Raw genomic sequence first — 23,509 nt, 5'->3', positions numbered from 1 at the left:
CGAGAAGCAGTGACCCCAGGCCACCCCGGCCGCTGCACCCCACCTGCAGACACTCGGTTCCCACCCCCCGAGACAGAGCTGGCAAGAGGGTCATCTGGCTGCAGAAAACAGGATGTCAGGCTGGAAAGAAGGCTCACAGAAGTTTCCAGAAGCACAGCGAACACTCCATCCCCACAAGGAAAGGAGATTCCCAAGAAGACGCTCTAGCCTGACAGACGTCCCAACCACAGCACACCGCACACCCTCCCCCGAGAAAGCCCAGGGAGGCAGCAGGTGTCAGTCACCCCCTCAACCTCCCTCGCCTGAAAACCTGCCAGAGCTGACGCGGGGCCGGGGTGGGGACCTCAGAGAGCTCGTCTGCTGGATTTCACAAAGGCCTCCACCTAGAAGGTCTCCCACTGCCCCCATTCACAACCACTGCCCCGACTTCCCCCACTCCCAGGCAGAGACAGAGCCCAGGTGCCCCCAACACTCTGTCCCCCACCCCCCAAATCCACGAGCTGACAAATCTCATCCACCCCCCCATCCCCGGTCAGCACAGTGCCACTCTAGGCTGGTCCCTGAAACACCTTCCAAATCCCCCCCACCCCTGACCCCAGGCTGCCAGAACTACCCACCGAAACCCAAATCCAAGCCTCACTGACCTGCTCAAACCCTTCCCCCGTCTCTCCCCTTGGAGGGGCTCCCAAAGGCCTCTGGATCTGGCCCTACCTGTTGGGATCTCTTTTCTAACCCTCTCTGTGGAGGTCTGATAGACACACAAAGCTGTGCGCATTCCATGTCCACAACTGGACGAGCTTAGAGAGAAGAACACGCCGTGACCCGTCACCACAGTCTGGCCGTAAACATCCTCCAATATTCACGCCCACCCTCCTCACTTGTTTATTATTGTTATTATTTCGTGTGCGTGTGTGTGATGAGAACACGTCACACGGGATCTGGCCCTGTGGCAAGCTCCTCAACACGCAGCGCAGCGCTGCTAACTCAGGCCACGCTGCACGGCACGCCGGCAGGCCTCGTCCGCCAGGTTAACCTGACCCTCTGGACCCTCCGACCGGCACCTCCCATCCGGCCCCCGGCCCCCGGCCACCCTCTCCACTCCCCGCCTCCACGCTCCCGACGCTTTCAGGTTCCTTGTGGAAGTGGAATCACGTAGTAACTGTCCTTCTCCGTGGGTCCTATTTACCCAGCACACTGTCCATGCTGTCCGGCAATGGGTGAACGGACGGAGAAAATGTGATACATACACGTGGCACGTGCATACATATGCTCAGCCGTAAAAAAGGAAGGGGATCCGGCCACTTCCGACACCAGGGCTCATCTCTCCTGCTCAGGAAATCTCTTCCCCCATCCTTCAGCTCTTCTCACCCTTCAACACCCAGTTCAGAGGCCTGCTTCCTCCAGGGAGCCCTCCTCCACCTGGCCCCCGGGGGAACGGGACCAGGTGTCTGAGGCTGCACGTTCCTGGTCAGCCCCTGGTCCCCGGCCCCACTCTGGGCAGTGAGGCCTGGGAACCCTCCGTGGGCTGCCTGGCCGTTCACTCGTTTATTCCGGGGCGGTCTCCTCTGACGGGAATTCTGCACATCCCACCGACCTGGCACAGAGCAGGTGCTCATAACATACGGGTGCCCTGAACTGAACCAGGTACCAGCAGGTACTCCGGCGGCCCTGCTAGACAGAGGGAAGGAAGGGGCCCACCAAGTTGAGCCAGGCGCCGTGACCCCGAGACCCACCCCTCGCTCCCGGTGGGGAGGCCAGGGCCCACCTGACGGCGAGGATGTGCATGGGCTGGGACCGTTGCAGCCTCTGCCGCGGGGCCACCTGCCCCTGCAGGGGCCTTGCTCCGGGGGGCCGGCCATGGGGATGCTGGCCGTTGTGCAGGAGGGGCGCCGTCTCCGCGGCCGCGCACAGGCTCTCCAGGGACGCATCCATGTCGTTCACCAGCGTCTCCAGGTCCACGTCGTCCTCTGTGCGTCGAAAGGGAGAGAAAGACAAACGTCAGCGGCAGCGAGGGGCCACGGCCAGGTTCCAAGACTCACACCGTCTTAAAATACGACGTGAGGGTGGAGGACGGTGACTGAAACAAGCACACATTTCTATGAGGAACCATCTGTGTCCTATGCACTGATATCTGTCGATACTCCAGAAGCAATCCAGTAATCACAGCCCATCTGCCTTTCCCATCTGTACAGGAGACCCTCTGGGGGCATCTGCTGGAGTGCAGGGGGCCACGCACAGCCTGAGCCCCGACCTCAGCTGGCTAATCGCAGGGGCACAAGGAGCCCGAAGGAGGCCAGTCAGGGCTTCTGCCTTCCCCGAAATTCCAGAAGAGAAGCAGAGAGACAGGAACGGGGCAGCACCCGACCCTGATCTCAGCCTCGTCTGCGAAGGCCACCAGAAGGGCCGCAGCCGCGGCAGACGGGCCCCGAGGGCTGCTGCCGGTGAGACCCGCACCTGCAGGCCTCTGGGCGCCCGATAGCCAGAGGGAGGCTGCCTTCACACAAACAGGCCCGAGGCTGACGCAGAGAGAGGATGACAGGAAACGCCAGAAAGAGAGATGGGTAGTTTTATGTGTTGGTGTGGCCGAAGCCAGTCAACCATCATTCTAGATGTTTCCGTGAAGCTATTCTTAGACGAGAGTCTAAGAGAGACGAGAACAACGAGGGCCCCGGGAAGAGGGGCGGCGGCTCTTCCCGGGTCTGCAGCCTGCGGCCCCGCAGACGTGAACGTGGACTCACGACTGTGCGAGTCGACTCCTCACAGTAACCAACCCCAAACACATGCACACGCACATCCCGTGGGCTCAGTTCTGGATCTCCGCCCCTTTCTGACAACACGGCCGAGGCGACTGAGGCTGCCTCTCACGGATAGGTCACATGTCACCCAATTCACAGTCTATCTGCTCCCCTGGAGCCCAGGGGACACCCAGGGAACAAACCAGAGCTTAGGGCCCAAGACAGCCAGGCCTCGCCCCACCCGAGCAGCCCCTGAGGGGCAGGACAGTACCTGCTGCCCCACCCCTGCCCCTGTCCTGCGCCTGCCGGTTCGGGCCCCAAGCCCCAGTCCCGGGTCTCCATCCCTCCGGGTCTGCACCTCTCACTGGAGCTCACAGTGGTGCCAGGCCAGCAGGTGGGCGTGAGGAATCAGTGAGTCCTCACCTGCTCTGTAACAGAGCCTGGCCCAGGGTAAACACTTGGTCAATGTTATTTATTTGCTCTGTTTCATTTATTCCTCACAAAACAATGCAGAGTGGTGCCTATTAACCTGGTTTAACAGCCAAGGAAGTCGGTCCAGGGTAGTCAAGTAACTTGCCCCAAGTCACACCAGCAGTCAGCAGGGAACCTGGAATCTGAAAACAAGTTTTGCAGCTGCCAACGTGAGCTCACCAGGTGCACACGCCATCAGTGAGCTCACGGAACTTTCTGGAACACTGCCCCTCCCGCTCCCCCCACAAATGTCTCCGATGTTCAGCCTCCCTGTCTCACGAGGCAGAAGGGCAGGAGGAGACAGAAGGAAACAAAACAGAAGACCAACAAAAGCCAGCCTAGAAGGCACGGAAGCCGCAGGGTGCAAGGGGGGGTCGGCGGGGGTGTTTAGGATCAGGGAGTCTCTGGTCTGATGCAGGGGGTGGAGTGCAGGTACGGAGAGATCCAGGAAGAGGCAGGAAGACCACAGAACACCCCTCCCCCAAGGCCCCTTTACCCTTCAGGCAGTGGTGCCCACAAGAGAGGTCTGGGGAGCATCCAGACCAGACAAGCAGGCAGGCCCTGAGGAGGACAGACAGACACATGGATGGCCCGGGGGGGGGCGGGGGGTGGAGAAGGATGGGCGGCTGCTGAAATCGCAGCGATGAGAGTGCAGTCCCGCTGGGACCAAGGGCAGAAGCCCAGGCAGGGTGGGTGGGGCAGAACTCGGGAAGAAGGGGGGTGTCTGGGGGGGGGGTTGTGCAGAGACCCCGGCACCCGGGGGAGGGCTGACGGGGGAGAGGGCAGAGCCTCGCACCTCCAGGCCCTGGGGGGAGGGGGAAGGAGTCGAAAGATGTTGCTACAGCCCAGGTTATGCGTTGTCTAGTATTAAGTAAACTCGATTAACTTGAGTAACACTAACATTTGCAAAGCGCAAAGGCCACTGTCTTCCTGGCTTTCACCCGGCTTTAGAAATCAAACAGGAATAGCGTTCTCGCTCTCTGACAGATTTCAGCCAAGAAAATAAAAGGTCCTATCCCCTCAGGTGGATTTTCCTCCCAGTCATTTCTTCCCTACGCATTTCTGAAAGCCCCTGGCTGTGCCCACGGGGGCAGGCCTCTGTGTCTCCTGTCCTTTTCTTTCTGTTCCTTCTCCCACCAGCCAGGTCCTTCCTGGGCCACCCGGCGCTGCACTCAGGTCACTGTGCTTTCAGGAACACAGAGTGATTCTGACATCATTCAAAGTAAATATAAAGGCAAGTTGGACGTAAGCTGGTAAATATAAAGGTAAAAGGTGTAGGTGCAATGCACGCCCTAAAGTGCTTTAACTCTCCTCTTTCTACGCCAATACATTTAATGGTGAACCTGTTAGAGCCAGGTTAGTCATTTAACATTCACTTGGTAGGTTAGACTTTTCAGAGATCAACTCCAACCACTATACTGGCATGTTTCAAACTTGCCTGTTTTCCACAGCCCTTAGAGCAAAGAATAGAGACTAAGATATCCTAATCCAGGACAAACGTTAAAAACTTCCTGTGGGGTCAGTTAGCATTTTGCCTCTTTGGATAGTAACATCACTCAGCGTTGTCTGATTTTACTTAAACTTTGTTAAATTCTAATAAAGACTGATAATTAAATCTTCCTAACAAGGGTTTTAAAGGGTTTGATTCTAAAGAGGACGCTTCTCCACATGCGACGGCACTTTAAAAAAATTACTACACTGAGATTTTGCTGGAATGACATTCAATTCTTTCGAATGTTCCACGAGCCAGTCCATCGTGGAGCAGGGCTGCCCCGTGTCTGTCCTACACGTGTGGCCGTCTGCACGAATCCACGTGCATCGGTGCTCACCCACGCGAGGGAGCCTTCCTGCAGCGTCATGCAAGTGGCAGAATCAAACACCAGGGCGTTAACAAAGCAGAGGCTTTTGGAAAGGACTGTTGAGATTAAGTGCCTATAGCTGCTACCTTGAGGCCAAAGTATCTGCCGTGAGCCGGTACCTCTGAAAGGAGTCCTGCAACGGGGAAGGGAAACAATCCGATACGTGACGTTCCACTCCATACGAATTTGGGAGGGTATATTTACTGGACAAATGTAGGTCAAACAACATGGCTGTAAATCAAGTTATTAATAGTTATTTTCCTTCCTTAAATAACCCAGTCCTAAGCTGGTCAGAGACTTTTGTCCCAAACGTCGGAGTCGTTCATCCGATCCCCAAATCACAGGTGTATCTGGTCTCACTGTCATCTTTAGCAAAGGAGGCTCGCTGAGGTCTAAAATGAGTACAAATTCAGTGAAACACATTCAAGTTTGGATTACTCCGGGAGACTGTCTTCCAGAAGCCAAGCCAGGAACAGGGCAGGCTGCAGGCGGGGAGGAAAGCGTGAGTCACAAGAGGACCTGACCGGTACCGCCTCCTGCCACCCCCGGGACCCCACTCGCTCCACTGCCCCCTGCTTGGTTCACGGCGCCCTCTAGTGGCTTCTTTAATTAGATAGTAAAGATGACACTGGATCCGCTTTATGCAACTATTTTGGCACCTTAAAGAAATGCTACTTGCACCACGTGTGCGCCAGATGCATCCTTCCTGTCCTTTCTTTACGGACCCACGGAAGCCTCTCCCCCATCTCCCCCCATTTTCACGTATGAGGCGCACGCTGAAGTAACGGAGAGCTGGCAGGGCAGGGCACCGACTTCCTTACAAGGCTCAAACCCTAGAGGGTGATAAAATCTTAAGTAAGAGGAGATTCGTCCCTGAGAAGAAAATAATAGATGGCATTTGTAAGGCTGTGGTAAGAGAAGAAGTATATATTTTCATCTTCCTCCATGGTTCCTGGCACACGGCTCCTAAAATCCTTGTAATTTCCTAACTGATACGAGTTAAGGGGAGCATCTTCGTTATATATAATATCTGGCCCTTTTCTGTTGTTGTTCCTGAAATAGCTCCCCAGCTACTAGTAAAGGTGAAGGAATTGTTTTGTTAATCATAACAAGCCCCTTTCGACTAGGTCTGAATTTATGGGAACGAGGTGATTTCTGGAAAGCCTCCAGACAAGCACTTGATAGAGACTGGCTCCCAGGGGAACCAGCTGTGTGATTAGAGGCTGGGACTTTTAGCCCCACCCCCGAGCTCCAGGGAGGCCAACTGCAAATGGCCAATGATTTCAACAATCATGCCTGTATGATGAAGCCTCTATAGAAACCCTAAAAGCCTGGGCCTTGAGAGCTTCCAGGTCGGTGAGCAGGTGCGGGTGCTGGGAGGGTGACCCCGAGGGCAGGAAGCTCCGCCCCGCCTCCCCGGGTACCTTGCCCTCTGCATCTCTTCACCTGGCTGTTCCTGAGTTGTACCCTTGACAACAAACTGGTCATCTAGTGAGTAAACCGTCTTGCCGAGTTCCGTGGGCTGCTCTAATAAATGATCAAACCAGGTACGTAGCATCAGAATTGAACTGAATTGTAGGACAGCCAGCTGGGGTGGGAGAATTACTTGGAGTAACTCTAAGAACAAAAGTATTCAGGGAGTTTTCTTGACAGCACAAGACCTGAAAATTCCCCAGCACATGTGCAAAGGCCGAAGTTCTCACACATTTCTACCTGCACAGGAAATAAAGGCCCAGCCTGCAAAAGCGCTTTCAACCTAAACAATGTTCCCTGGGCAAGCTTTTTTTGTTGACCTCTACCTTGTACAAACATAACTCAACACGCTCCTGAAATACCTTTTTGCAGCACACCAATTCATCTTCAATCCTCATGTATTCTAGTCACGTGTATTTAATTTTTAGTATGTAGAGGTGCTTGGACGTAAGTGAGCAGAATAAGAAAATGAAGTATTACACCATTAGAGTAGTCTTTTCTGTTCTGATTCATGATATTTAAAGATACTCAACCAATACAAAAGCAAATCATCTAACCCCAACTCCAGATAAAAATACAAATGCAACCCCCAAGTCCTGTCATTAAACAGACAAACAAAACCAATGCTTTATTTCGGTGGTTACCTGGGCAGGCAGGACATAAAACCCCTCAGAATCAGTCTGTCTGGCATATGCACAGAAATACATACACAGCATTGGAGAGATTCACAACTCCTGATGCCTTCCATGCTTACAAGAGAAACGTTTTCCCAACATGCGGGAACACTGGCGTCCTTTCCCGTCTACCACCACAGACAACAGTAATTGCCAAGTTCAATGTCTATTAAATTGAGAAATACAGGTCAACAAGAGGATGAATTAAACAACCTGTAAGAATTTGCGTGTTTTTTTTTTTTTTCATTAGGACCATATATACATTTGAAAAGTGCTGCCTACGCTTTTTGGGCAGCTGTGGCGCTCAGAGGACCCCCCCCCCCCCCCGGCCACCGCTCTCCCAGGACCCAGAGGCCATGTGGGTGGAACCACCGCCCAGAGCACAGTCAGGGTCAGCTGGTGACATGAAACTGGACAAATACACACACACACACCCTGGGACCAATCCAGTTAGACAAAGTGAACATTGAAACAACCCTCCCAATATGCTGATTCTGGGCCATCTGTGCCTTGCTTTGTGTCAATAGCTGGTAGCCTGATTATTTTTCTTGGAATGCCTTTCCTTCTGCTAATCCAGATGCAGGACTGTGCACTCAGAAAGGGGACGTGCACATTTAGTTAGTCGTGTGTCCAGTTCCTGGAGAGCCCTGGCACTTCCTTCTGTTCTTCAGGAACTGCATCCAGCACCCCTCCGTAGAGCATCCCACAGCAAGTGACAAAGCCAGCATCCTACCAGGCCCCTGTCGATAACACAGAGTACGCAGACCGCTGACGTTCTGCCTTCACGACATCTGCAACCTGTTTTCCTCAAAGCCACATTTAGGTCTACATGTTCTGTCTAAAGAAGCACCACCCCTTATGACTGCTTAAGGCTCTACAGCTGTGACTTAGCACAATCAAGACGGGATTTAGACACAAACCCTTGTCTACAACCACACGGATGAGAAAGGCTGTGGGCACTGCTTAGAGGTTTGTGCATTTTACGTTAGGTATGTTGTACCACAATTAAAAAAATAATAATAATAGTGAAAGCATCTTTTAAACTGGAATGCTTAATATCCTCAAATACATTCACTTAAGGTCTTCTCCTGGCTGATCTACTTGGGTGCCTTTAAGAAGCCCTCAACCCTAAACCTGCCTGCCTGGAACCAATGCCACGCGCTTGGACGTCATGGGCAGGGCGTCCTGGGCTGCCCCACCCTCCCCGGAGCCCACTCCAGGGGACGCCCTGCCCACCCGCTGGCCTCAAGCCCCATCCCTCTGGCGGACAGGTGCCCCCCCTCCCCGACTCTGCACACCTGTGGTCCTCACTCGTCCCCAGCATGAGCACCGCCCCCCGCCACGGCTCTCTGCCTGCACACGTGTGGCTTCCTCCACCAGCAGAAAGCAACAGTATGGACGCCACTCCTGTCAGTCATCACAGGGGCTGGACTCCTGGGGTCAGTGCAGGTGGCCCAGGGTGACAAGTGGGGACAGGACTTTAGTGTGGAAAAGAGTCAAGGGTCCTTCCCAAAAAAGAAATATTTCATTGAGGCGATGGATGCAAGAACCTAGGCAAGAGATAAACAAGATTCAGGAGGTGCCCAGGCCACGGAGGCTGAGGGCCACGGGGGGACCGCTGGGGCTGGCTTCTTGGGTGACCGGCCAAGGACACCCGGGCAGACTGCCTCGTGAAGGCCCAGGACCACCACACTCGTTTCCCGAGTTACACGAAACATGAATTCCTCTTCCCAATGAACATTAACTTTTAGTACACACGTGTATGCTTCTCCACCAACGCCATGGAATGCAACAGGTAGGTATTCAACCATACCTGTGTGCATCCTCCCATAAGGGGTTCGTGTTTCGATGGTTTGTGCAGGGCCTGGCCGTCAACGGAGGCTGAACAAACAGACCTGCAGAAACACAGCCAGTCGGCATCCTCTCACAGCCCCGCCAACTGCTCTTCACCCCTCTCCCGGAGCAGCTGGAAGGTCCCGGACGCTGACTACAGTGACCCTCGGGGAGGAAGCTGGGCTACGTCTCACCACCGGGTCTGTGATAGCCCAGGAGGCTGCAACACACTGGGGGGCAGGACGAGGCACTACCTCCGGGCCGATCAGAGTCAAATGCAGACATCCTAGCAGCCTGACAAGCCAGCTCCACCACCATAGCAGACAAGAAAAAAGTGATTAATGATGAATCACTCTGGACTCTGATTCCCGTGAGATGTACTTGTTCAATCTACGTCTTAAGAGAGAGCTGGAGAATGTTCTATCCAGAAAACAAATAAGAAAATGAGGAAAGCTACACATTCCACTCAGTGATCCCATTCACTGAAATTCAAGAACTGGCGTAAGAGAAAAGAGCCTAAGTTTCCCCCTTTCTTGGATTTTTATCCTGTCACACTGTTGCCAGGAAAGACCTGGATATCATACAAGTTTCTTTCAGGTCTTTAAGACTGTTTGTTTTCTGCACCTTGGAGCACAATTTTCCATGACCAAAAAGTTAAAAACTGCCAACCAACGACCAAGGACCCGAGCTACAAATGGCAGAAAAAACTACAGACTCTGTTGTGTAATCTCTATTTGCACCATTAGAGGGCAATTTGGAGGAGTGGGGAGAACAGAAACATACTCACAAAATATCGCTCAAAAGGGGCAAAAGATTAACTGCAGCTTTCTCAAGTCATCCTTTAGCAATTTAATCTTTTTCTCCTCAACCTTCTGATTTTGATTCCCAATTCTTCTATTACATCATAAATCAGGGCAGAAACCTGGGTGCAAGAAACTATGCAAATAACTTGTCATTCTGGAAGGTTCCCATTTTCCATGAATCTTAAAAATATTAATCCAAGAACACTGCAATTGAACAGGGAAAATCCAGGGCACAGGCCAAAAGCCTGTCACTCACTGGCACTGTGATTGCAAACAGGCAATTTTTTTCAAGGTAAATTATCTTCACTACCCCATTCAACATTGACTCTCTCTGATTCTGTGTATTTACCTCCATGAATGTAAAATTCCTTCATGTAACCCATGTTTTTCTTCATTCAACAGATATTGACCGAGCGCCAACTACATCTCTGACATTGGTCCAGCTACTGGAAATACAGACATTAACAAAAGAGAAAAGAATCCTACCACCTAAACGTAATGAAGTCCTAGGCATCACACTCTCGAAAAGGATTACGGTGCTAAATGCAAAGTTGCAAGGAAGGACGTGAAACTTCTTCCACCACCTCTGGAAAAGTAATTCCCTCTGTGAAGAAGCTAAAACCCACTCCGGTGTACGAGAGGAGGAGATGGAGATATTCCACACAGAGACTGGACTCCTTGCGGAAAGGGGGGACCTCAACCCCAACGGAGCGTCTCACAAGAGAGGTTAGGGGCATGCGGGCAGCAGAAGTGGCACAGCGGACACTCTGTGTCCTCAGATGGAAACAGCCTTGGTAGAGTTAATGAACTGCCCAAACCAGAAAAGTATCCTCAAGGACAGACACTCTCCCAGGACGGCTGTGCTCACTACCTGGCAGAAGACGAGGACTTTACAACAAGATCTCTGTTATGTAAGGCAAGACGATCAAGCAGAGGGCACTCAGCTCTACGAAGAGCCCAATTTCTCAGGCATCAGGATGGGGAAACTCCTTCCAGGAGAACGTACCAGGCAATTCCAAGAAATGGCACATCTCCCAGAACTGCAATGCCCAGGAGAGAGGAGCTGTCTTTGCAGGATGTGATGGAAATGGGGCTTAAGTGGAAAGATGCAACATTCAGGAGGGGGCCGGTGGGGCTGGGATGATGGAGATCCATTCCCTCGGGAATCTGTCTGATGAGCAGGACCCCCTGGGAGGCTCGCTTGTGAAAACAGGTTCCTGGGACTCACTTGGATTCATTCTGAATCCAAATCTCTGGAGTCGGGTCAAGGAATGAACAGAGTTCCTAAGCAAGGGCTTATGATTCTCATGAAAATGGTTTGTCAACCAAGAGAAATAGCAGCACACGTATAAGCGGCACCTTCTGAATAACACCCCAGCAGAAGGAAAACTCATGACGGTCTTTCTCCGAATTTGGGCCTTGATGGACACGAATTCTGAAGGAGCAAGCCCAGAGGGAGAGGCTGCACGTGCTGGAGCCACGAGAGAGGGTTTTGATTTCCACTCTCTCTCTACACATGTAACACTGCACTTATTAATGATGAAGACACACAGCAGCAACCATTTCTGGCACCAGGTCTTATGCCAGGCATATCTTGTAGGTCAAGCAGTTTCTAATGTTCCTAGCAAACCAGCCAAGTAGGCATTTTTAAGATTTCAGATAAAAAAGCCAAGACACAGGGTGACTCAGCTCGCCCAAGATGAAGATGGAGGTCAAAGCCAACTCCAAGCATGGACATCCTGCTTCCCTGGTACATTATAATTTTAACTTTCCTCAGTTTTTCTCATTAAACTTTAGTTTTAGTTTCATTTCCTAAGTACACATCATCCTTTGTCACTAACCTTGAGTTTCCAGAGGCTGGACCCGCACGTTCTTGTGCCTTTTCCTCCCTACCTAACTTCACAGCTGGCACACAGTAGGTGGTCAGTAGATGTCAGCTGAGTATGTGGAAAATGGAGCCACCAGCCTCCATAAATCAAGCTGTAGAATTTTCCAGAAGGTCAGACAGCCAGGCAGAGTTCCCAAACTCTCCTGGGGCTGCTGAGTCCCCTGTCTGTTAGTTCTCTGGAACAAGGCCCACCGGGCAAGTCACACCCAGGCCACCAAGTGAATAAATGCCAGAGGTTCTAATTCCAGCAGGGATGGAGGACTGTCTGAGGCCCAGGGGTCTCCTGCAGGAAGCATCACCTGGCAGGCCAGGCCTCCGCCTGTCCCTGTGAGCCCCCCTGACCACGTCAGGCCCACCTGGCCATCCCCAAGGTCGCAGGGACCACAGAAGGATTCTGTCTCCATTCAGGACGCGCAGGCACCGGCAACCACACGGTGCAGAGCCAGAGGGGACGATCAGTGAGAAAACACAGAAACTGGTGTCACTGAGAGTTAGTCCGTTGCTGCAAGGCAGGTAGAAACCATCCCCCTACGAGGCAGACCTCTAGCTGGCCTTGTGTCGGCGGCCCCTGGGGCTCACTACACTGAGCCCCCCAAACAGGAAGCATTCGTGATGCAAAGGTGCTTTTAGCCATCTGACACACAAGTAGATGGAGTCCACTGGGATTATTTTTCAAAATATATCTCAAATGTACCCTTGGAGGTGGAAGGATTAACAACCCGTCCCCCATCTCCTCTAGTCCCTGCCCTCTACTCCTGAAAAGGTCAGGACTGTTATTAAAGTCTCTCTCAGTCAGAACGAGGCTCAGGGTTGAGCAAGTGTTGGCTACCCGCCCCTGGCAGGGGCCCAGTTCTAAGGGAGCAGCAAAGGGCGGTGGGAACCACCAGGCAGGCTCCTGGCTCCGGGGCCGGCGCCTGGTTACTTAATTCTGCGGAAACACCTGCTCCTCCCAAGATCTCTGAAAGGGTCAACCAGTCATGTACCTGCAGGGCCTGACCCCAGGTAAGGAGCTGAGATCTTTGAGGGCCTTCCTGGAGACAGATTAACGCACAGTGGGGGTACAGAATATTAGCTAATATTAGACACGTGAACAAGGGATGCTGTAACCTTGCTGAAGTACTTCTGAGGGCAGCAGTACACTGTGTCCTGAAGATCGGAGGGTTACTTTTCCTTACGAAAAATCTCTAGCTTGAGATCTCCCTTTGGGGATAGACCTTAAAATTATAAAAGAAAAATAACTCGTTCCAAAAAAAATTTTTTTTTACCTGAAATGGCTGGTTAATTGCAGTTAAAAAAATAAAGTAATCTAGATAAAGTGTAATATAAAGGAAGACATATATTGTTAGATTTCAGGAGCTAGGATATTCTAGTTTCCTACCTAAGAGCAATCTAAAGATATTCATTCATCACGGATATATCTAAGTTGTGCCCCATCACTTCTAAAAGGGATTTATACTTCCTTGGGCGAAAAGGTCCATGTGTTATGTGACCAATAAACTAAAAAGGACCCACTGCTTCCTGTCGCATCCCTAGGGCCTGGGCCCCATGCCTGGTGTGGGCTGGACAAACAACAGGTATTTGTTGAATGAATGAAATGAATGAAAGAAACAGGACAACTACAGCGAAGAGCAGGAAAAGCAAAGGCCCCAGAACAGAAGGCACTGGGGGGATAAAGCTTCTAGTGGAGGGCGGCCATCCTGACAGCCAGAGAAAACAAGAAACGTGAGTGGAGTCCAATTATCCGCTCAAAGGAAACAGGCAAGAGTGATGTGAGCTGTCAGAGCATCAGGGAAGCGGAGGCCCAGAACAGCCGAGACTTGAGAAATTACACAGGACGACAGCGGGGGCTTCAATTCTGCTCCAAGTGAGAACCGGGAAGGGCGAGGTCTGCCGCTTGCCTGACCCTGGGACGACAGAGTGAGAGCCGGCACCTCGATGCCTTTCCGTTACCTCTTCCTTATGGAGACAAATGATTGTCCCAGTGGAAGGCTGGAAGAAGTGTAACAGAAAGGAGACCACCATCCAGGATGGGGGGTGGTGACCGTGGGATCCTACCCACTTGGCTGCTTTCAAGAACAAGGGAAATCCAGTCGCTACAGCCAAGAAAGTCTCAGTTTGAGGACCTGGAAAATGTGAGTAGTCAAAAAGAAAGGAAGACATGCGCGGACTCTGATAAGGATGGAGGAGGAGCCCTGAGGCAGAGCAGCAAGGTGGTGAGAAGTGCAGATGCCAGAGCACCACCCCCCCCCACCCACCCAGCTGGGCTCGGGCCCAGCTCCGCCACTCCTTTGGGGTGTGATCTGGGTGACTTTATGACTAATGCCTGTGCCTCAATTTCCTTCCCTGTAAATATGGGGTAATAACAGTGCCCACCTCAGGACAAGTAAGTGCATTTGGTGAGTTAAAACATGAAACACGAGTTCTTAACAGGTGAAGAACCTATTTTTATAACAGGGAAGTCAGGTAAACATGGAAGAAACAGAGGACACGACACCTTTTGGATGGGCTATAATATCATCACCTTGAAAGGACGCTGCAGAAGCATCCTTAAGGGCTTTTTTGCATCTTAACCCAGTCAAAGGTGTTTAGGCACGGGGAAGGGGTAAAAGAAATCAAAACTACATCAGCTCTGGAATCAACATCCATCCAGAGGCCGATATTCATTATGATTCAGGATTCTGTCGAGCTTTTCTTTCTGAACATTATCTTTGGAAGACAGGCTAGTTTCACTATAAGGCAATGATAGTAAGAAAATAAAAGTTACGTGTGTGTGTGTGTCTGTGTGTGTGTGTGGTGAGTAAAGCACTGGAGATGTTCTCCATCATACAGTAAAGGGTGAACTGGATGAAAGGGTATCCATGAACCAGGACGCAAGCTCGGTTCAAAAGCAACCTCATCTTACATGAACACAACATTATAAATCAACTATGCCTCAATTAAAGAATACAGGGCTTCCCTGGTGGCGCAGTGGTTGAGAGTCCGCCTGCCGATGCAGGGGACACGGGTTCGTGTCCCGGTCCGGGAAGATCCCACGTGCCGTGGAGCGGCTGGGCCCGTGAGCCATGGCCGCTGAGCCTGTGCGTCCGGAGCCTGTGCTCCGCAACAGGAGAGGCCACAGCAGTGAGAGGCCCGCGTACCGCAAAAAAAAAAAAAAATAATAATAATACATTTTATTTTACTCTGGCTATTAAAAAAATTTTTTTTAAATAATTTTAAAGAAAGCAACCTCATCTTCTCGGCTGACTTACACTCTCTCATGTATCACCCCCTCATCCAAATGTTCCTGACACCTCATCAATGGCACCATGAGAAGGGAAGGGCTCTGCTAACTGGTCTTGTCTTTGCTTGCCTGGAATCATCCGAACCCATGGAAGGTAGAGGCAGGATCTTAGGCCCTTTCTGGAACCCACAGGTATATATATGGCATGTGAGTTCAGAAATCCGTTAAACAAATATCTATAAAACCCAACTATGGACAAGGCACTATAGCAGAACCTTCGAGATGAGGAAGACATGGTTCCTGCCCTCAAGACATGCATCATCTCAGGAGAAAGGGGAAAAATACAATACATAAAGGAACACTTAGAAGGTAGCTTTTATGTATAGGTTCCTAGGGGCAAAAAAGAGCTCCACCAAATACAGCCGTGCACGTTAAAACTACACCCTAATAACCAAAACTTTTGGTCTAAAGAAAACCAAGTGAAGCAACCAAAGCAGAGAAGGTCTGTGACGGGGTGACAGGACGACGGGAGGCCAGAGCCCAGAAGGCATCCCTCGATTCAGGGAGCCGAGTTGCTGGATTTCCGAGTCTCCTTCTGAACTGGGGACTGACTCCGTTTCTGGGCTTCACAACCCCAGGGATCGTGGGCGATGCTTTGATCACATCTCAGGAGGCCTGGCTGTGTGCACACATGGCCCCGTCTCCAAAGGGAACAGAGTCCCAGCTCGTGTGCAGTGACTTTCCTGCGTGGATTTCAAACCTCTCCGCTACTCGGGGCATCTCTGCTCAGCTGTGGTCTGCTGAGTGGAGCAGGACAGGGCTGGACCACTCAGCTTCGGTGCTGGGCAAGAATAACAATCAGACCAAGTTGTTTAAAATGAGAAGAGGCCGAACTTCCAAAACCCACAATTCTCTGAAACCTCACATCTCAAAAAATATTGTCAAGAAAAAGCTAAACATAGAATTCCCATACTATTAAGCAATTCCACTCCTAAGTATATGCCCAGAGGAACTGAAAGCAGAGACTCAAACAGATATTTGCACACCCGTGTTCACTGCAGCATTAGTCACAACAGCCAAAAGGTGAAGGGAGACCTAGGGTAGACAGACAGATGAAGTGATAAACAAACGTAGTCTACAGACAACAAAATACAATTCAGCTATCGAGAGAATGAAACTCGCATGCATGCTACAACCAAGATGAACCTTCAAAACAGTATACTGAGTAAACCAAGCCAGGCACAAAGGGACAAATATTGTACGAGTCCACGCACAGGAGGTACCTGGAAAAGGCAAACTCACAGAGACAGAAGAGAGTAGAAGAAAGGTTACCAGGAGCTGGGGGAATTCTTGCTTAATGGGTACAGAGTTTCTGTTTGGGATGATAAAACATTTTTCAAATAGATAGTGGTGAGAATGGCACAACACTGTGAATGTACTGAATGCTACTGAAACACACTTAAAAATGGTTAAAATGGTAAATTTTAGGGTATCTATGTTTTGCCCTCATAAAAAAATATATTTTTAAAATACGATCAAGTCATTAATTCCAGCTATTGCAAAACCTCCCACTTTCCAAAGAAGACACATCCCTTTCACAGATTGCTGCTAGGAAATGTCTGAAGCATTTTTAACAGCCGTCACACAAAAATAAGCTGCTTAGGTTAGGAATGAGCTAACAGAAACCAGGGCATTAAATCCTCTTTGCCAGACAGAAGGAACAGGTCAAGAAAGTCATGGCAGATCTTTTATTCTGAACGTCAGGTCCCTCGCAAAGGACCAGATCAAACACCTCACAGACACCTAAGGCCTAGAGCTGGAGCCCCTGGATGCCTTGCAGATTAAGGAAGCAAGAAAGAACAGCGTTCTGTCCCTGTCAAGTGCTGTCCCGTATCCCAAGCTGTCTCGTTAGGAGGAACTTCCGGCGCGGAGGTGGTAAGGAGAGGAGGGACGGCTCAGGGCTGCAGGAGGGCCCCCTCCACCCCGGGCAGGACAGGCTGCAGGCTCCTGCAGGCTGTGCAGACCCCGGCTTGGGAGGGGGCAGAGCCACCGCACCAGGAGGGCACCGGCCTTTGCGCTGCACAGCTGGACGCTGCAAAGCCCAGCCCCCACACACAAACAGGCACAGGGACACGCGGGGCCGCAGGGGTGCCAAAGGAAGGCTAAGCGTGCGACACCTGGATGCACTTGAAAGAGAGAGAGAGACCTGCGCTTTTCTGCCCCACGCCACAGACCTGGGAGCACAGGCTCCCTCCAGCCCCAGACCAGCCACTTCCACGCTTCCACGTGAAATGACGTGCAGCATCACATACAAACACAGCGTGCTTGCCTCTTCTGCAAACTGCCTGCTCCTGCTTTTTGCCAGTTTTTCTATGCGATTGTTTCTCTCATGTATAGGATTTTTTACAGTAAACTGAGGCTACTAATACTTTGCACGTTATACGCACTGCAAATATTTTTCCCGGGCCAAAGCATGCCTTTCAGTGTTTTAGATGCTGTCAGGTTTGTACAGCAATTTGTGTGTTATGGACTCGAACATCTTTCCTTTATGGTTGTGCTAAGTCTTACTTAGGAAGTCTTTTCTCAGCCTGAGTGTATGAAGATGCTCACTACTCATTAATTCTTTCTTTGTTCAAATTTTTATTGGAGTATAGTTGATTTACAACGTTGTGTTAGTTTCTGGTGTACAGCACAGTGATTCAGTTATACACATACATATTTCCATTCTTTTTTAGATTCTTTTCCCATATAGGTTATTAGAGAATATTGAGTAGAGTTCCCTGTGCTATACAGTAGCTCCTTATTAGTTATCTATTTTACCTACAGTAGTGTGTATATGTCAACCCCAATCTCCTAATTTATCCCTTCCCCTCACGTTTCCCCTTTGGTAACCGTAAGTTTGATTTCAAGATCTGTGTAAATGTCCATCGACAGATGAATGGATAAAGAAGATGTGGTACATATATACAATGGAATATTACTCAGCCATGTAAAAGGATGAAATCATGCCATTTGCAGCAACATGGATGGACCTAGAGGTGATCATACTAAGTGAAACAAGTCAGACAAAGACAAATGTCATATGATATCACTTATATGTGGAATCTAATAAAAAATGATACAAGTGAGCTTATTCACAAAACAAAAACAGACTCACAGATCTTGAAATCACTAATTCTTATTATTAGACAAAATAAAAACACATTTTGTTTTCCACTTTCAGTCAGTCATTCACCTGAAACTGATGGTTGTGGATCACATATGGTAGGGATCCAGTTTGCCCCCTGAAATCAATGGCTGTGGATCATACATGGTAGGGATCCAGTTTGCCCCTGAAATGGATGGCTGTGGATCATACATGGTAGGGATCCAGTTTGCCCCCGAAATTGATGGCTGTGGATCATACATGGTAGGGATCCAGTTTGCCCCCAAAATCGATGGCTGTGGATCATACATGGTAGGGATCCAGTTTGCCCCCGAAATCGATGGCTGTGGATCATACATGGTAGGGATCCAGTTTGCCCGCTGGAATCGATGGCTGTGGGTCATACACGGTAGGGATCCAGTTCGCCCCGTGGAATCGATGGCTATGGATCATACACGGTAGGGATCCAGTTTGCCCCCGAAGTCAATGGCTATGGATCATACACGGTAGGGATCCAGTTTGCCCCCTGGAATCAATGGCTGTGGATCATACGCGGTAGGGATCCAGTTTGCCCCCGAAGTCGATGGCTGTGGATCATACATGGTAGGGATCCAGTCTGCCCCCTGGAATCGATGGCTGTGGATCATACAGGGTAGGGACCCAGTTTGCCCCCCAACCCCATGCCCACCACCCCTGGAGGAGTCACGGGCCCCCGTCCTCAGGGCTCTACCACAACTTCTCTGTGCTGTACTGAGTTTCCATAACTGTGTGGGTCTCTACGGGATGTCTATTTGTCCGTCCTTGAATCAATAACATGCTTTCCTAACCGTGATGCCTCACAAGCAGCCTTGCTCCCTGATGGTGCAAATCACCCGTTCCTGCCGACGTATGCTTTGCTCATCTTCAGATTTCCCTTTGCTGTTATGGAGTTTTCACATGTCCATATTAGAGGTAGGCGCCATCTATCAGGTCACACCAAACGTTTCGAAACTTGCTTGCAACTGCGTTCAATTTAAAGATAAACTTGGGAAGACGTAACATCTTCACTATTGAAGTCTTCTCATTTGTGATCACGGGATAACTCTCCACTTACACAGGTCTTTTTTATGTCCCTTAAAGACATCTTAGAACATCAAGCAATCTAGTTGAACTTATTTCTAGATACCTTATCATTTTTGTAATTATGTAAGTGGGATTTCTATTTGCATTACGCTTCCTGATTGTTTTCTACCGTTGCACAAGGTATTTTTACATTTTATCTGTTGATCTCACCTATCTACCATCTTGCAGGACTCATTTATTTTAAATGAATTTTTATTTGGATAATATTGGATTGGCCAGAAAGTTCGTTCGGGTTCTTCTGTACGATATCGTCATTTGCAAAGAGGCACCAATTCCATTTCTTCCTTTTGGTGTTTGCATTTCTGGCTCTGTGTTTGTTTTATGACACTGGTGAAGACCTCTTGTGACAGCAGGCCTTTCTGTGTCATTCCTGACTTTCACGGACGTGACTCTAATATTTCTCCACCATGGATGCTGGGTGCTGTATATCTTCAACAAACAGACTTTAAACAGGTTACAGAGGTTTCTTTTTACTACAGACAGTCCCTGACTTAATGGTACTTCCACTTAGGATTTTTTGACTTTAACATGGTGAGAACGTGATTCGCATTCAGTAGAAATCATACTTCGAATTTTGCATTTTAATCATTTCCTGCGACATGCTGTCCGATCCTCTCTCGTGACGCTGGGCAGGGAGCCTCAGGGCCCAAGCAGCCCAGCTCACGAGGGCAAACCACTGATACACTTGCAACCAGTCTGGACCCAGACAACCATTCTGCCTGCCACTTCAGTACAGCATTCAATAAATTACGTGAGATAGTCGACATTTTATTGTAAAATAGGTTTGTGTTAGATTTTGCCCAACTGTAGGCTAATGAAACTGTTCTGAAAACATTTAAGGTGGGCAAGGCCAAGCTATAGTGAGTTAGGTGTATTAAATGCACTTTTGACTTAACGATATTATCAAATTGCAATCAGCTTATAGGGATGTAAGTCAAGGAAGATCTGTATTAAATGCACTTTTGACTTAACGATATTATCAAATTGCAATCAGCTTATAGGGATGTAAGTCAAGGAAGATCTGTACTGGTTTAGTAAGAGTTTGGTTGTTACTGTTTGTTTTGTATTATATGAGTGGAGAACTGTCTTTAATAACTCTGTCTCTGGTACAATGACCATTTCCTTTCCTTTAATCTTTTCACATGTTAAATGTGTTCACAGTCTAATGATGGGAAAGCATCCTTGCATTATTATAATAAATCCAATTTGGTCATAACATTTGTTTGTTCTGTGTTTTATTCAAGATAAACTGTTAAACATGATTCCTCAATGCTTTCCACAGACTTTTTGGTTGTATGTTAAAATGTGAAATAGGCCCGTACTTGGATTTCTTGGACTGTCTCTTACAAAACTACAGAACGTTATAAAATGAGTGGGAAAGCTCTTCTCCTCTCTCTCTCCAGCCACTGGCATAAAAAGAGAAATTATTTGTTTTTTGAAGGCTCCATGACACTCATTTGCAGAATTCCCTGAGCATCTCTGAGGAGGTGGTATTATTTTCTGACTCCTCTCTGCCAGAGTTCTTTATTAAAATCTGATATTTCTCCAAGTGTCAACTCTGTTTTGTTTCTCCCTTTCAACTATTCTTCTTTATTCCTTCAGGATTCTCCACCTAAAACTTTTGAGTGCTGTCTGTACTCACAGAGCTATATTTTCCATCAGGTCACATAATGTTTAATTCACATGGCACAGAAGAAACATTCTTGGTTTTCTTAGGTAATCTCTAAGCTAGTTCTTCTTTCAGATGCAATCAGGTTTTTGTTTTTGTTTTTTTTTTTTAAGCCTTCTTTTTAGAGCAGTTTTAGGTATACAACAAAATTGAGAGGGGGATGCAGAGTTTCCCATTTATCCTGTACTCCCTACATATGCATAGCTGCCCCCAAAGCACCATCACTCACCAGAATGGTACATTTTTTTTTTAACCAAGGATGAACCAACACTGACACATCAAAATCACACGAATTCCACAGCGCACTTTAGGGTCCACCTTTGGTGAACCTTGGTACATTCCATGGGTTTGGACAAATGTATCCATGGTGATGTCGAGCATTCTAACATCACACATGGTATTTTCACTGCCCCAAAATCCTCTCTGTTCTGCCTCTTCATCCTTCCCCACTGTTGCCTCTGTCTCCATAGTTTTCCCTTTTCCAGAATGTCATATAGTTGGAATCATACAGTATGTAGCCTTTTCAAACTGGTTCTTTTACTTAGTAATATGCATTTAAGATTTTCTGTGTCTTGTCATGGCTTGATAGCTCATTTCTCTCTAACACTGAATAACATTGCACCACAGTTTATTCACCCATCACCTACCGAAGGACATCTTGGTCCCTTCCACCTTTTGGCAATTATGACTGAAGCTACTATAAATATCTGTGTGCAAGTTTTCAGGTGGACATAAATTTTCAACTCATTTGAGCAAATACCAAGGAACATGAATGACTGTCTCATATGGTAAGAGGATGGCTAGTTTTGCAAGAAACTATAAAACCGTCTTCCAAAGTGGCTGCACCGCTTTGTATCACCACCAGCAATGATTAGGCTTCCTGTTGCTCCACAGTCTCCCCAGCACTCGGTGTTGCAATTTTGTCTGTATGTTTTTGCAATACATTAATTATCCATTTCCCTCATACGTGCACGTTTATCGGCATAAAGCTGTTCATGGTTTTCTCGTTTGACGATACTTTTTATCTCTGACATGCCTTCATATGATTTTCTTGCACGTCCTTCTTCCTCCCGAGCGGCTGTGATTTTGGTAGATTTTAGGAAACACTGGCTTTAGTTCTGTTTCTGTCTATTGATATTTTCTTCATCATTTCAATGATTTCTGATCTTAACTTTTTTTTTTTTTTTGCGGTACGTGGGCCTCTCACTGTTGCGGCCCCTCCCGTTGCGGAGCACAGGCTCTGGACGCGCAGGCTCAGCGGCCATGGGTCACGGGCCCAGCAGCACATGGGATCCCCCCGGAGCGGGGCATGAACCCACGCCCCCTGCATCGGGAGGCGGACTCTCAACCTTGCCCCACCAGGGAAGCCCCTGATCTTAACTTTTATAATGACTTCCTTCTACATTCCTTAGAGTTATACTATTTTCATTCTTCTAATTTCAATTTTTCCTTCTTTTAAAGATTAGAAATTTGGTCTTGAATACCATTTTGCAGCATTTTATAATCTCCAAGCTGTAGTACATGCCTTTTTTTTTTTTTTTTTTTTTTTTTTTCAGTACGCGGGCCTCTTCCTGCTGTGGCCTCTCCCGTTGTGGAGCACAGGCTCCAGACGCGCAGGCTCAGCGGCCATGGCTCACGGGCCCAGCCGCTTCGCGGCACGTGCAATCTTCCCAGACCGGGGCACGAACCTGTGTCCCCTGCATCGGCAGGCGGACTCTCAACCACTGCGCCACCAGGGAAGCCCATACATGCCTGTTTCATTGAATTCTAAATGACTGGTATTTTCATTGTGAGCTCCTAACCATAAGTGAAGTAAGGAGGTATTGTAATGTTTCCACAATATGTTTACATGTTTTGTTTTGAACTTTTTCTGTTGACTTCTGATTTAATCACACTGGGTCAAAGACCGTGGCATGCATGAAACAATGCTTACAATTCAGTTCAACTTTCCATATATGGTCAACTTTTTTAAAAGTTATACAGATTTTAGAGAAGAATCAGGTGTCTTGTCTGTTGGGTGCAGGGTTCTACGTATTTCTACTAATTTGAACCTGTTAATACTATTAGAGATATCCTAACAGTATTATATATAAATAATACAATAACACTACTATAATTATATCTAAATAATACTATAATTATATACTATAATTATATATAAATAATAATCCTCGTATTTTATATTTTCTGTTTGACATCCTTTTTTGTTCACATCTGGTTTTTTGCCCTTTTCTGCTTGATGTTCAGTGTTTTTATAAACTGTAGATTCTCTTATATTTTTTTCTGCTAGGTTAGAAACTACAGATTATACACATATTCTTTGAGTAATTACAGTCAATATTTTAGTTGCACCTAATATTTTAAAATACGTTAACTATCTTTTTTTCTAATGTAGTCTCAAGTCATTTTACATTCCTTTTATCCTAACTAGGGTCTTACTATGACTCCATCACACACTTAACACTCATTCCCAACGGCTAATTAACCAAAGTTTTAGTTTAACCTGGTTTTAACAATTCACATAGAATTCAGCTTATGACACAGCATTTCTTTCTCGGCCCATTACTGTTTTCATGCTTCCAGGCCTTCCTCACAATCCACATTTCTTCTTCTGGAA

At 48.4% G+C, this 23,509-nt stretch overlaps 1 protein-coding gene across 1 annotated transcript in view; it reads right to left on the bottom strand.

The window, feature by feature from the left end:
- Positions 1–23,509, bottom strand: part of GRB10 (growth factor receptor bound protein 10) — a 196,307-nt gene that overhangs the window by 73,242 nt on the left and 99,556 nt on the right. Inside the window, 1 exon segment of the mRNA XM_032642729.1 lies at positions 1,766–1,967. Coding sequence (XP_032498620.1) covers positions 1,766–1,967 — 202 coding nt within the window.

This window comes from Phocoena sinus, chromosome 9 (assembly GCF_008692025.1).
Source record: "Phocoena sinus isolate mPhoSin1 chromosome 9, mPhoSin1.pri, whole genome shotgun sequence".
NCBI lineage: Eukaryota > Metazoa > Chordata > Mammalia > Artiodactyla > Phocoenidae > Phocoena > Phocoena sinus.
This window is presented reverse-complemented; position numbering and strand designations above follow the sequence as displayed.